A 12,286-nucleotide genomic window follows, 5' to 3' on the forward strand; every position below is an offset into this window, starting at 1 on the left:
AAATGAAGCGCTAATGAGACAAAAGCTACAGATTCAATAATTCAGAGTGTCAATCAAGTCCAGTTTCTGTTCTGTGTCAGGGTCTGGGTCTGCGACCCATCTTTTTGATTTCTTTTTATAGTTTTTTCTTCTCTCCCATGATAATGAACATATGTTAAGTTCTGGTGTTGATCATCATTTAGGTTTTAGCTGAGTTTCATCATGGTTTAGATTTTCTTCTATGCCCTTGTCTGTTCTTGTTCACAGCATTATGCGGTCTGTCTTTTACTTTCAGTATGCTTGTGTTTAAGTCTCCCTTGTTGGTTCGTCAAGCTTGCTGTGTGTGTGCGTGTTTTAGTGTCACTTTCCCTGTGGTGTCTGCTGTTTCCTCATGTGTTTCCACTTTCCCTAATCTCCTTTGTGTGTATTTAGTCTGTGTGCCTTCTTTCTTTGTCGGATCGTCTGTGTTACCTCCTTCCATGTAGTCATAGTTCTCATACAGAAAGTAGAAGAGCTAGTGTTAGGGTTAACTCTAACGGTAACCCAGATATTGGCAAATGTGAGCTTGAGTAGAAATACGGTCGGGTTTGTGAGATGACCACTGATTTAAGAACACAGTCGTGTGAAAGAAGCAAATACTTTATAGCATACTGTCTTGCTGTGGATAAAAGTACAGACATGATGGACATTACACAGCTGGCCATCTTCATCCGTGAACTGAACTCTAATATGCCCGTTTCAGAGGAAATATTGGACATTAAATCGATGCAACGACAGGAAAAGACATGTTTGAACACTTATGACGGTTATTAGAAGTTATTCTTTATTCTAAGTGTATTTATTCTGAAACAATATTCCTGTCTGTTTTTATTCATATTTATGTTCAAAAAACATTGTTTTAGTGTTTTCAATAAATGCTTACCCTGTTTGGCCCTCAACCTAAAGTGTGCTTTGAGTTTTGGCCCCCTGTACAATTAAGTTTGACACCTCTGATCTAGAGCAGCTGCATCCTTCACAGCCTTTGTGATACGGACTCTCCCTGGTGACCAGAAACAAGAGTCCTTCACCAGTCCTGTAAACCAATTGCAAATAATTTTGGATCCACCTCCACCCGAAAATCAACAACTGCAAGGCATAGCATACTGGGGGGCAAGCAAAAAGAAGTCAACTAGTACTGCATTGTCAGTGGCACATATTCAGACTTCAGTGGCAAAAGCACCATTTTCCATTTGAATTCATCAACTAATACAACATGCATGTGTTTAGACAGATTTGAAAGAAACAACAAGGCATGTTTAGTCCAGCGGGAAGCTGAAAGGGCATTACAGTTTTCAAAGACCTGACACGGTGCTTTGACAACTTGGCAATCATGTCAAATATTTGTCACTATAAGAATTTCCCCCCCTACATTACACAAGATAAAACTTTATTAATCTCTCGGGTGGGTTCCTCTGCGAAATTCTGTAAAGATCGGCCCCCAAACAGGGACTTGAACCCTGGACCCTTAGATTAAAAGGCTGATGCTCTAGCGACTGAGCTATCCAGGCTCAATAATTGCTTATTAATGTAATAGTCTGACTCTGCAATGTGTAAGCAGCCATAGTCAGCCAAGTCATAATGAAAGCAACAAACAACTCGTGTTTTGATGAAACTGCAAACCCTCCTGGTCAATAATCACATAAGCTGTACATGCAGGAAGCAAAGACTGATAAAGGAGCAGGCACAACATTCAGACAAATCCAAGACATAATGAAATGAACCACAATAACTGTGTGTGCATAAATCAGGTGTCAGTGAACACGTAACGATCACAGATCTTTAGAACCACAGCCAGATAACATTTTTCCCCAAATAAATGTGTAGATTTTAGCTAAATATATATTATAGAATCAACACCATGGGCATTTCAGATGTCACACAGGTGGTTGGTTGTTACGCTCTGGAAATGTGAGTGTTATGGACCCTCTGTGTGTGCGTGGGGTTAAAATGATGCCACCTTAAAATGAAACTGAGAATAATTAACACGAAAATGTTGTATCGAAAGGGGAAAAAATGAAACTGAAAAAAAGGTGAATTGAAACCGTAAATGTGCGAATAAATTTATTTTCTATTATTAACTAAGTTTTGAAACCTACATCTTTGTGTCTTTTTTGCTTACATCTTTTTTTCCAATTTCAGTTTGCTGGCAATGTTGCTGTACGAATGAGTATTACGGCCACATTAAGAGAAACTATTATAGATAACATTGAAAATAAAGTTTCAATTTTGAGATTAAAATCGTAATTCAATTGAGAAAAAAGTCCAGATGTGGAGATTACAGTTGTTTCAAGACAAACTGCAACAGTTGCTGTACCCTCTGAGTTAATGTAATTGTGCTTCCGTTTAGTCTCCATGCAGGAAATGATTTCTCTTTTAGCACACAAACACAGTGTGGTGATCAGCAATAGGTGAAAAGATGGTGTGGAAAGCTGCATCTCATCAAAAAAACACACCAAATGAAATCGAGGGTTACAGCATGAGGAAGGAAGTAATGAAGTACAAATACTTTGTTACTGTAATGATGTCACCGTTCACTGAGGACTCACACGCAGGACTCTTCACTTTGAGGAGAAATAGTTTATTACACCAGGTATGTGTACAGACAGTGCAGGGAATTGTGCTATATACAAGTGTGACGGGGTCCAGGCTCCAGGAAATCCAAGGTGGGGAGGACAGGGAAAGCTTCTCTTCGCTCACTCACTGCTCGCTATAGCCACTCTCCAATCATTCAAAACTAAGGATCTGCTCCGGGAAAACAGGGCCACGTCCAGGGGAACTAAACACAGAGTGTACACATTAGAATGAAGGCACAGAAATAGCAAGAGTCTAATGCTAGGAGACCTTTAGGAGACCTTCATTACTTTAGGTTTAACACCTTTAAGGGGAGTTATTATTTTGTCACTGCGAGCCTCAAATCAAACTGCTTTGAGATTAAACAGTAACACATGGAATTCATTCCTGTTGGTGTATTAATCACCAGCAATATCACAGAAAAAGAAATAAAAGTGGCAAAACTATGTGTCATAGTCAGGGCTTAAAGTGTTTCCTTTTTCTTGCTTTTGGCCCAACGACTGATTGTAAAGCTCACATGTAAGTCTTCATGTTTTTAAATCAGATATTGGTTCTGTACATGTGACATTATGTTTTTTCATATCCTGAAACGTGCTGCTAAACAAACTGAGGCACTGTGCTATTTAAAGGTTGCAGGTTAGTGCAGGATAAACAGGTTAGTTTGCTGCAGAACAGTGTGTGACTGCTGCACAGTGGCTGTGGTTTCATGCTCAGAGTTTGGTTACATCAAGTGTAGCAGAGATGAATTTGAAGTTAAGATTCACTGAATTTCACCTTCATACCAGCTGAATAGTGTCTAATAAAAAGAGCATAAACAGTTTACTGTCAGTGTAGAGGATGGAAAGCAGTTCAACTCATAAAACATCTGCTGACATCTGGTTGAATTCACTTGTGTAAATCCACAAAGAGCAGCAGGTCAGCTGATCACAGCCTGTCCATTCAGAAAATCTACTGGAGCTCTCAGCAGTAATTATACTGAGTCGTGAATGTTTTCCCCACACTGAGCTGTTGCAACTGATTTTAGGGTTCCTCCACCTGCTGAATCCACTTTAACCCCTGACTGCTCATTTTCCTGTTTAGAGACAAAGTCACCTTCTACTATGTAGGCAACAAAAAATAGAGCCTTTTTCCTAGTGTAAGTCCAGAAACTCACCTCAGACATGTTGTTCTTTTCCTCACTCCACCGCAATCCTGGAGAAACGCCCCTCTCTGTAGCTTTGCTTCAGCATTTAATAGTGAGTGAGTCCTGCTCCCATGTCATTCCCTCCATGTCTCGCCTCGACCTTCATGATCCCTGCTATAAATCAAGTTTTCATTCAAATCAAACAAACATGTACTGAGTCAGCTTTTGGCTCCAACCTCTTTACACCGGCTGCTTGGCCTTGACAGCACAAGGTCCTGGACCACGTTTACACGTCTTCATAAGTTAACAGATGTGAAGTATTTTCACATACGGTCCTTAAAGCTTCTGTTAAAACGTTCCACAAAACTTGGTTTAATCAATGTGTGATGTTAAACTGAACCTTCAGCTGATGGAAATGTTTATTATTAAACTCCTCGCCTTCATCTATTTGAAGTTTAACAGGTACACGTCCTTCACTCAGAACATCCTGAAAAGCAGATGCAACAGATGCTGCTGCCTTGGTTTGAAGACACCTGCATGCATACTTGGAAAATCCATCTGTACATGTCAGTAAGTGTCTCACATTATCATTATCTGCTCAATATTCACCCATATCAGCCAAATCAGCCTCAAACTGTTTGTCAGTTCCACTAATCAAAACTCTGTTTCTGGGGAAAAGTCTACTTGCTGGTTAATAACAAAGAAATAAACTGTTGGTAGATCCACTTTTTACAACGAATCATCCATCAATAAAAATCTAACTCAGTTCCAAAACAACAAATTCAACATTCATATAAAAAATCCAGCCCAGCAGGGATCAAACAGCTGATCAAACACCAGGGTTGGACACAGACTTTCTAATCTGACATCACAAAGTTATTCTGAAGCTGTAAATCTAATTAAAAACTCCCCAAAACTACTAAGAGAAAACCCTTAAAAGGTTCAATGATAGAAGGAAAATCCTTTACATGTAAAATCAACAGAGGTTCCTGATAAACAGACTAATAAATGAAGAATAACTGAACAGTTTCTGTGTCATGAGTGAAATTTCAGTGAGTATGAATCATCTCCAGGAAGTAAAAAGGGTTGGAGCTCAGCATCAGTCAGAAGAGGAAGATGAGGTGATGAAGAAGAGAGCGTTCAGTGGAAAAAGGCCAGTGAGTTCATGTAAATGCTGCTTCTGCTGTAAGAATCAGACCTAAAAGTGAACAAATGCTTCATGATTCTCATTTCTATCCACCATCTTGAACACTGACTATAAATGTGTTCACTTCATTATTGTGTGATTTGGCTTCTTCACGTGTCTCCTTCAGTGCAAATAAAGGACTGTTAGAGTGTGTGCTGTGTGTTTGTCTGAAGCATGACAATCCTTTCCAACAAGTGTTTCCAGCTGTTTGTCTCCACTCTGCACTTTAGTCTTTCTTCCTGTCATGTCTGTGTTTGTCCACCAGGTGTCTCCCTCAGCTCATTTTCTCCAAATCAGAAGCTTCAGATTTGTGGAGACGCTCTGCCTGCCAGACACAGCTCAGGGCAAGAAACATGTCTATCCTCCACAACATACAGGCCTGTGTTATTTAGTTCAACAGTCCCCAACCTTTTTGTGTGTCACCGACCGGCTATTAAGGTGTTGTTGATAAATACAACAAAATAAAACCAGTATCGGTACAAAAAATGTTTTCTTCTCTTGCTGCCTGGTCTGTCTGGGGCCCGGGGGTTGGGGAACACTGATTTGGTTTTTTATATTTAAATGTATAAATAAGTGAGTGTGATCAAGCTTTTCATCTCAAAAAGACATTAAATGTCATCACTGTAGATACAATAATAATAATAATAATAATAATGATAATATAATATCAAAAACCTCAAGGATTAATTTTTTTGTTGCATTTTAAAAGTTCAAAGCTCAAAGACATTAAGTTTACAGTCATATATGATCAAGAAAATCAACAATCTTCACATTTCAGAAATTGGAACCAGCTTTAAATGTGACTAAAATAATGATAAAACAATCAATTCTCTAATCATTGACTAACTGATGAATCACTGCAGCTCCAATATATTGTTGCATTTGACAACCCACTACAGCAACTACAGAATAAAACCACTAACCAGACTGATGACAGATTTCAAACATGCTGAATATGAAGAGTAGTATCATTTAAACTCACATGATTATCAGCCATAAGAACAAATTCAGATTTATATTGATGTAAGGTATATAAATGTAAGTACAGTTTGAATCAGTGCAATATTATTTTCACACATCAATGGACCACTGAACTTCTCAGCTTCTAAAATGTAAAGCCTCATTTAGAAACTACACAAGTACATATAATGGTCAGGGATCAACATGAACCTGTCTTCTCTATTTGACTTTAATCAACTCTGCAGTGTCTCCAACTCTATAAAGATAAAGTCCAGAATAGAGTGGCTGAGTGAACCCAGGTCCAGCATAGAGCGGCTGAGTGAACCCAAGTCCAGCATAGAGCGGCTGAGTGAATGTGGTCTGGACTCTGTGGAGGAGAGTCATGGTTTCAGAGACGCTGTAGAAAGACAGAATACCTGCTCTGTGATCCAGGTACACTCCTACTCTGGAGGACCGAGGACCTGAGAGGACAGTTCGGACTTTGTTGTGCCAAAATCTATAACCGTTTCTGTACCAATATAATGCCCAAGACTTGTCATTGTTTCCAAATCCACATTCATTTGAGCTCCCTGCTCTGCCGATGTTCTTGTATGCGACTGCTACACCAACTCTCCCTCTCCACTCCACCTCCCAGTAACAACGTCCAGTCAGACTCTCTCTACTCAGGACCTGATAACATTCAGTGAATCTGTCTGGATGATCAGAATAAGACTGTTGTTGTTCTGTTCTTCTTACTTTTCTGTTCCCCTCAGATAATAACAGATGTCTGTTTGCTGTGTTTGGATCCAGTGTGATTTCACGTGAATATTTTAAGAATCCAGCTCTGGTCTTTGGCTCTGGTGGTGACAGTAAAACATCCTCTTCAGTGACTGTCAGTGAGATGTTTGTCCATTCCTCTCTCAGAATGTCCTGTAGTTTATCTCTGGTCTCTGACACAGCTGCTGTCACATCCTCAAAGTAGCTCAGAGGACGAATATTGATGCTGGATGAGTGTGTAGACTCACTGAGTGCTGACAGTGAGGGGTAGTTGTGTAGAAACTGGTTGTGATCCTCTGTGTGTGAGAGCTGCTCCAGCTCGCCGTCTTTCCTCTTCAGCTCAGCGATCTCCTGCTCCAGCTTCTCCTGAAGCTCTTTGACTCGACTCACTTCAGTTTCCTGCTGGGATCTGACCTGCTGCTTCACATCAGAGCTTCTTTTCTGGAGGAGACGGATCAGCTCAGTGAACATCTTCTCACTGTCCTCCACTGCTTTATCAGCAGAGCCATTGATGGCCTCCACCTCCTGTTGAAGCAGCTTCACATCTTTCTCTCGCTCCTGGATTCTCTGCTGGATGTTTAGTCGTCTCACCTCGAGCTCCTTCTGCTTCTCAGTCCTTTCTGCTGCAGCTGGGACTGTTTCATGGCCTTTATGTTCATCCATTGTGCAGAGATAACAGATACTCTGCTGATCAGTACGACAGAAAATCTTCATCACCTCATCATGACGAGAGCAGATGTTGTCCTGGAGCTTCTTGGAGGGGGCCACCAGCTTGTGTTTTTCAAAGGCAGGAGACTCCAGATGAAGCTGTATGTGTTTCTCACAGTAGGAGATCAGACACACCAGACAGGACTTGATGGCTTTCAGCTTCCTCCCAGTGCAGACATCACAGGCCACATCTTCAGGTCCAGCATAGCAGTGATCAGCTGGAGCAGCTTGGAGTCCAGTCTTCTTCAGCTGCTCCACTAAAGCTGCTAACATGGTGTTTTTCTCCAGGACAGGCCTCGGTGTGAAAGTCTTCCTGCACTGAGGGCAGCTGTGGATTCCCTTCCTGTCCTCTTCATCCCAGAAACTTTTAATACAGTTCCTGCAGTAGCTGTGTCCACAGGGAATAGCCACCGGATCCTTCAGTAGATCCAAACAGATGGAACAAGAGAAGGTTTCTCGGTCCAGCTGAACTCCTTTCTGCGCCATTTCTCCTCTCAGTGTCAGTGACTGTGTGAGTTTCACTTCCTTATAACTGAAACTAGTCTGAGCTCTGATCTCAACAACATGTTTCTGCAGTGAATGGAGCCTGTCAGCTCTTACACGTCACCACATGTTGGTTACACCCATCTTCAAAGTGCAGATCTGAAGGGGAGGGAACGAGGAAACACGTGGACAGAGAGGAGGTGCTGTGTTTAAGAGCAGGAAGAAGAGGGAGGTTATCAGGCTGTGCTTCACTCCAGGAAGAGGAGCAGTTAGAGAGTGAAACTGTGTGTTTAACCATTTTTATTTACTGCTTCTTCTATATAAATAATTTTTAAAAATCCAGCTTTAATGAACACTGGACAGAAACGTCTCAGGTAACAATAACCGTCAGAACAGCAGAGGCTGCTGACCTAATCAAAGCATATGTGGAGAGCAGGGTTAGGTTAGCAGACATATGCTGGTTGCTTTTATTTATTTATTTATTGCTTTTATAGGCAGTAATCAATGTTGCTGTAACAGGATGAGAACTAGATAAATGCCACTGCATTGCTTTGAACAGTCAGCAGAGTCTGCACATATAATTACAGATATTCCTGCAAAAAGTTAATTACTCAAAAGAATCTTGCATTTTAGTTTTGCATTTATAACAGCTGCTGCAACAGAAATAACCATGTTCTTTACATTAAAATAGCAACAAACCTTTCTGGAACAACTTTCAAGGTTCATGGCGAAGACAAAGATCTAATGACATGAAGACTCCAGTGAAACTTAAAGTATTAGGAACCAGTTTTAATGCGTGACCAACACATTTCCCCCTGTGGCCTTCACCAGGGTCATTGCTAAATACCCTTGTGATTGTGAAAAGACTACTGGTCAAGTCAAAAAGGAGTGTATGGTAAAATGACCAATGACCATGTGACAAGATCAAGCAAGCATTTTTCTGATGTGTTCACCGCTCAATGGTTTGTTGTCATATTGAACAAAATATTAGGTTCTCTTTGTATATTACACTCAGGCATCAGGAAAGAGTGGTAACTAGTTCATAGTTTTTAGCTAATGACATGTCAATCACAAGACATTGCTCAGTAAACGTGCAGATTCTCAGCTAGATCCACCTTCCACTCTTTACTTACAGTTTCACAACAGCAAACAAACACACAAATAAGTTGAAGTAATTGTTTCCTGTATGACTTCACTGGTCTCGCATCAGTAAGGACTTTTGCTCCTTGTTGCTTGAGTTCATGAGGTGGTGAGCATACATTTATCCCCAGACATGTCCATGCACACAAACATTAAACAACTTCTTTCTGACTTGTTTCACACTTTTGCACCACTTCAGAGGAATCCCCTTAACCTCAAATCACTGTTTTCTTAAGGTATGACTTACCTTCACAGCTGTGTGGATTACGCATCATGTCACAGAAGGTCCACAAGCATAGATGCACGTGTGTGTTCATGTCTGTAAGCTATTATTGTTTCATCTCACTGAAAGCACAAATGCCATCCTCTCTCTCTCTATTTTTATATGAGGATGGGGTGGACAAAATAACAGGAACACCTCACAACAGTGATGGCGCTGAGTTGCAAAGCTGCCTGAGCTGCATTAGAGACTGCGCTGGTGTTATTCACCTATAACGTGCTACAGTTCGTGCTTCCCTGTGTGTGTCGCTTACAAGAAGGTCAACAAACACACCGCAGTGCTGCAGGCAGAACATACATAATCAATCAGCCCTCAGTGCAAGCTACAAAAATAAAATATGGGTTACACACACACACACACACACACACACACACACACACACACACACACACACACACACACACACACAGTCATGTTTTCATATCCTTCCCTAGATGTTTATCCTAACACTAACCCAGTGCTTCCCAAAAACGGTGCCGTGGCACACAGGTGTGCCGTAGAAGATTATCTGGTTTCACCTGATTAGTACTCCAAGTGACCGCAGTGAGTAACAGGCAGAACAATTACATTCTCTTCCACTAGAGGGCGGTACAACCACCTGTTCTAATTAAGTTGGTTGTCAAACAGAAGAAGATATTACATAATAGTCATGCTGTCAGAACACAGCACGTAATAGCAATAGATAAATATTTGAAGAGAAAAAGCAGTCAGTCTGGGTCCTGGAGAAAATTCCAGCCCACATGAAGGCGCTCATGAGTGATGGTCAGAAGAAAGCAAAAAAGGTATACTGGGGACAAACTGAGCCTATTTTGCTAAGATAAATGATCAAAATGCTTTTTGAGACATTTTTGTTTGGTGATGTGCTGTTTGATTTTTCTAATGTGAAATATGTGCCGTGGCTCCAAAAGGTTGGGAAACACTGGTCTAACCTATTTTCTGTGCCCATAAGGGCTGTTGGTCCCCACAAGTATGGTAAACTTCCAATTCTTGGTCCCCACACAGGTATGTAAACATGGTACACATACACACACTTTTTCCTAGGGGTACATGTGTGTGCATTTAGCCGTATTACTATTTTAGTGGGGACGTTTCTATGTTGTCACCCTTTGGGGACAGAAAAACAGGCCCCTGTAATATAAATCATTAAATCATAGGATGGAGCCTGAGTTTAACTCTGTCTTTTAGTAGATCTCCAACTTTAATTTGTCATGTAAATATCACAGAATTCAGTCTTAAGGCGACTAATTAGTTACTTTAATTATCTGGATACAAATTATAGCACTATGTTGGGCTGGTGTTCTGACTCCAGAGTGGATAAGCAGAAGATGGATAGATGACTTCTTCAGTCTCAGCTGAAGCCTCCACGGCTTTTCATTTGCTTTCTTTTATTTACCTTTTCCTTACTTTGCATCCTATTCTGTTTTATAACCTCTTTGTCCTTATTTACTTTATTTTTCTTCTTTCCTCTTTTGTTTCTTTTTATCCTTCACATTAATGTACTTTTGTTTCTTCATCTTATTCCACTTTCCTTTGTCTTCGGTGTTTCCATCATTCCTGCTTCCACCTTCATTTACTTAGCTTGTCTTCATGTGTTTTTCTCTTTGCTTTATTTCCTTCCTCACTTGTCCTTCCCTATATTTCATTTGTTTCTCCTCTTTGAATTGTTTTTCTTTCCTTCATCTTTCTTTTGTATCCTAATCAATGTTTTCATTCCTTCCTTCCCCTCTGCCACTTTCCTCCCTTCGTCTTTTCTTCTTTCCCATCTTTGGTCTTTCTGGTTCATTTTTTTCACTCTTCAGCTGGTTTTGCTCTCTTTGTTTGGGATTTTGCAGTCGTCTGCCTGTTGTTGTGTCGGCTGGCGGTACGTTATCAGGCTACTACAAACACACATCAAACTCTACACACACTTTCACGCTGCACCTTTCATTTCCAGCAGGTTGTAAAAATAGAAAGCCCATAAAATCTGACTCTTTCATGTCGGAGCATTAGGCAGGAAGAAAACCATCCACATGTGCAGAGCACTGATGAGCAGCAGCACGGACCTGCTGCACAGCTTAGATTAAATCATTCGTTTTATCAATGAAGCTCAGAGAAAAGGAAAAAAACACCTACATGCTTCAGTTTTCCTCGTACGGGGTGTTGCAGCCAGTTCTGGTTGCATAATATTATCTGCTCTCCTACAAACTCCCACATACTGAAGCAGAAAGCTCGGTGCGAGGCTCAGACAGGAGATGTGTGGGAAGACAGAGATTCAAAGTCAGAGTTCGTCTCATCCTGGTTGAGAATAAATAAGCTTCCTTTAAACGGATTCTGAGTGTAGTAGAGTCTACTCCAAGACGCTGCTAAAATAAACTCGACTCATTAAAGTCTGGGTTTCCGCTGCTTTAATGAAGCGCAGTTTCTACATTCCTCCACGGAGATCAGATTCAGTCTCGTACCAGTGAAGTTGGTCCAGAAAACCTCAAGCTGACGTTAGAGCTCGCTACATTTCCAAGTTCAACGTGGCTTTACGTTCACTTCCATCTGTCAGTCTCTTCTCCTTCCTTTCTCATATCTTTCCTTTTACTCTCTTCTTTCATCTTTTCCTTCCTTTCTTCCTCCTCTCCCATCTTTTCCCTTCCTACCTTCCTCCATCCCTCCTCCCCCATCTTTTCCTTCCTCCTTTCCTTCTCTCCCTCCTCTCCTTGTCCCCCTTCTAGCCAGTTTCTTTTCCTCTTGTTGAATATGAGCGTTTGCAGTAAACAAACATTAAAATGACCAAGGAAGGAAGGAAGAGAACGATGTGTGCTTGTCAGCATTCAGCTCACCTGTAAATTTCAAGTGACGACTTCATTGAGGTCGTATGAGCCATTCTTTTACTTTGGTAAACCAGAGTTTACCTCAAAGCAGCTCTGTGTACACGGCATTTGGCCGTCTTTGTGAGGACATTCATCAACATCAGTGGGTTTCCCCGTGTATTTAGGAAGTACTACTAAGTGCTTAACTAAAACTCTGACCACAGCCTCATTTAAAGTGGTTTTTGTTTTTGTTTTGTTTTTAATTATTTGGTTTCAGTGGCAGA

General features: G+C 40.9%; 1 protein-coding gene across 4 annotated transcripts; it reads right to left on the reverse strand.

Moving 5' to 3' along the window:
* Nucleotides 1–2,304: 2,304 nt before the first annotated feature.
* Nucleotides 2,305–7,841, reverse strand: LOC147334774 (tripartite motif-containing protein 16-like). 4 transcript variants are annotated; one of them, XM_086275016.1, is made up of 2 exons: nucleotides 3,743–7,841; nucleotides 2,305–2,794 (listed from the first exon to the last, which is right to left on the reverse strand). In XM_086275016.1, exon 1 carries the CDS (start codon nucleotides 7,806–7,808, stop codon nucleotides 6,078–6,080), a length of 1,731 nt encoding a protein of 576 aa, XP_086131142.1. In that variant the 5' UTR covers nucleotides 7,809–7,841; the 3' UTR covers nucleotides 2,305–2,794; nucleotides 3,743–6,077. The 4 variants fall into 4 exon arrangements, with proteins under 4 accessions (XP_086131142.1, XP_086131132.1, XP_086131123.1 ...); XM_086275006.1 differs by lacking the exon at nucleotides 2,305–2,794 and having other exon boundaries at nucleotides 6,078–6,114; nucleotides 6,184–7,808; XM_086274997.1 differs by lacking the exon at nucleotides 2,305–2,794 and having other exon boundaries at nucleotides 6,078–6,114; nucleotides 6,175–7,808.
* Between the last annotated feature and the right edge of the window lie 4,445 nt (nucleotides 7,842–12,286).

This window comes from Aulonocara sp. 'chitande type north' Nkhata Bay, linkage group LG3 (genome assembly GCF_057382095.1).
Source record: "Aulonocara sp. 'chitande type north' Nkhata Bay isolate Kocher_YH1m ecotype deep benthic linkage group LG3, A_spYH_male_GT1.1, whole genome shotgun sequence".
Taxonomy (NCBI): domain Eukaryota; kingdom Metazoa; phylum Chordata; class Actinopteri; order Cichliformes; family Cichlidae; genus Aulonocara; species Aulonocara sp. 'chitande type north' Nkhata Bay.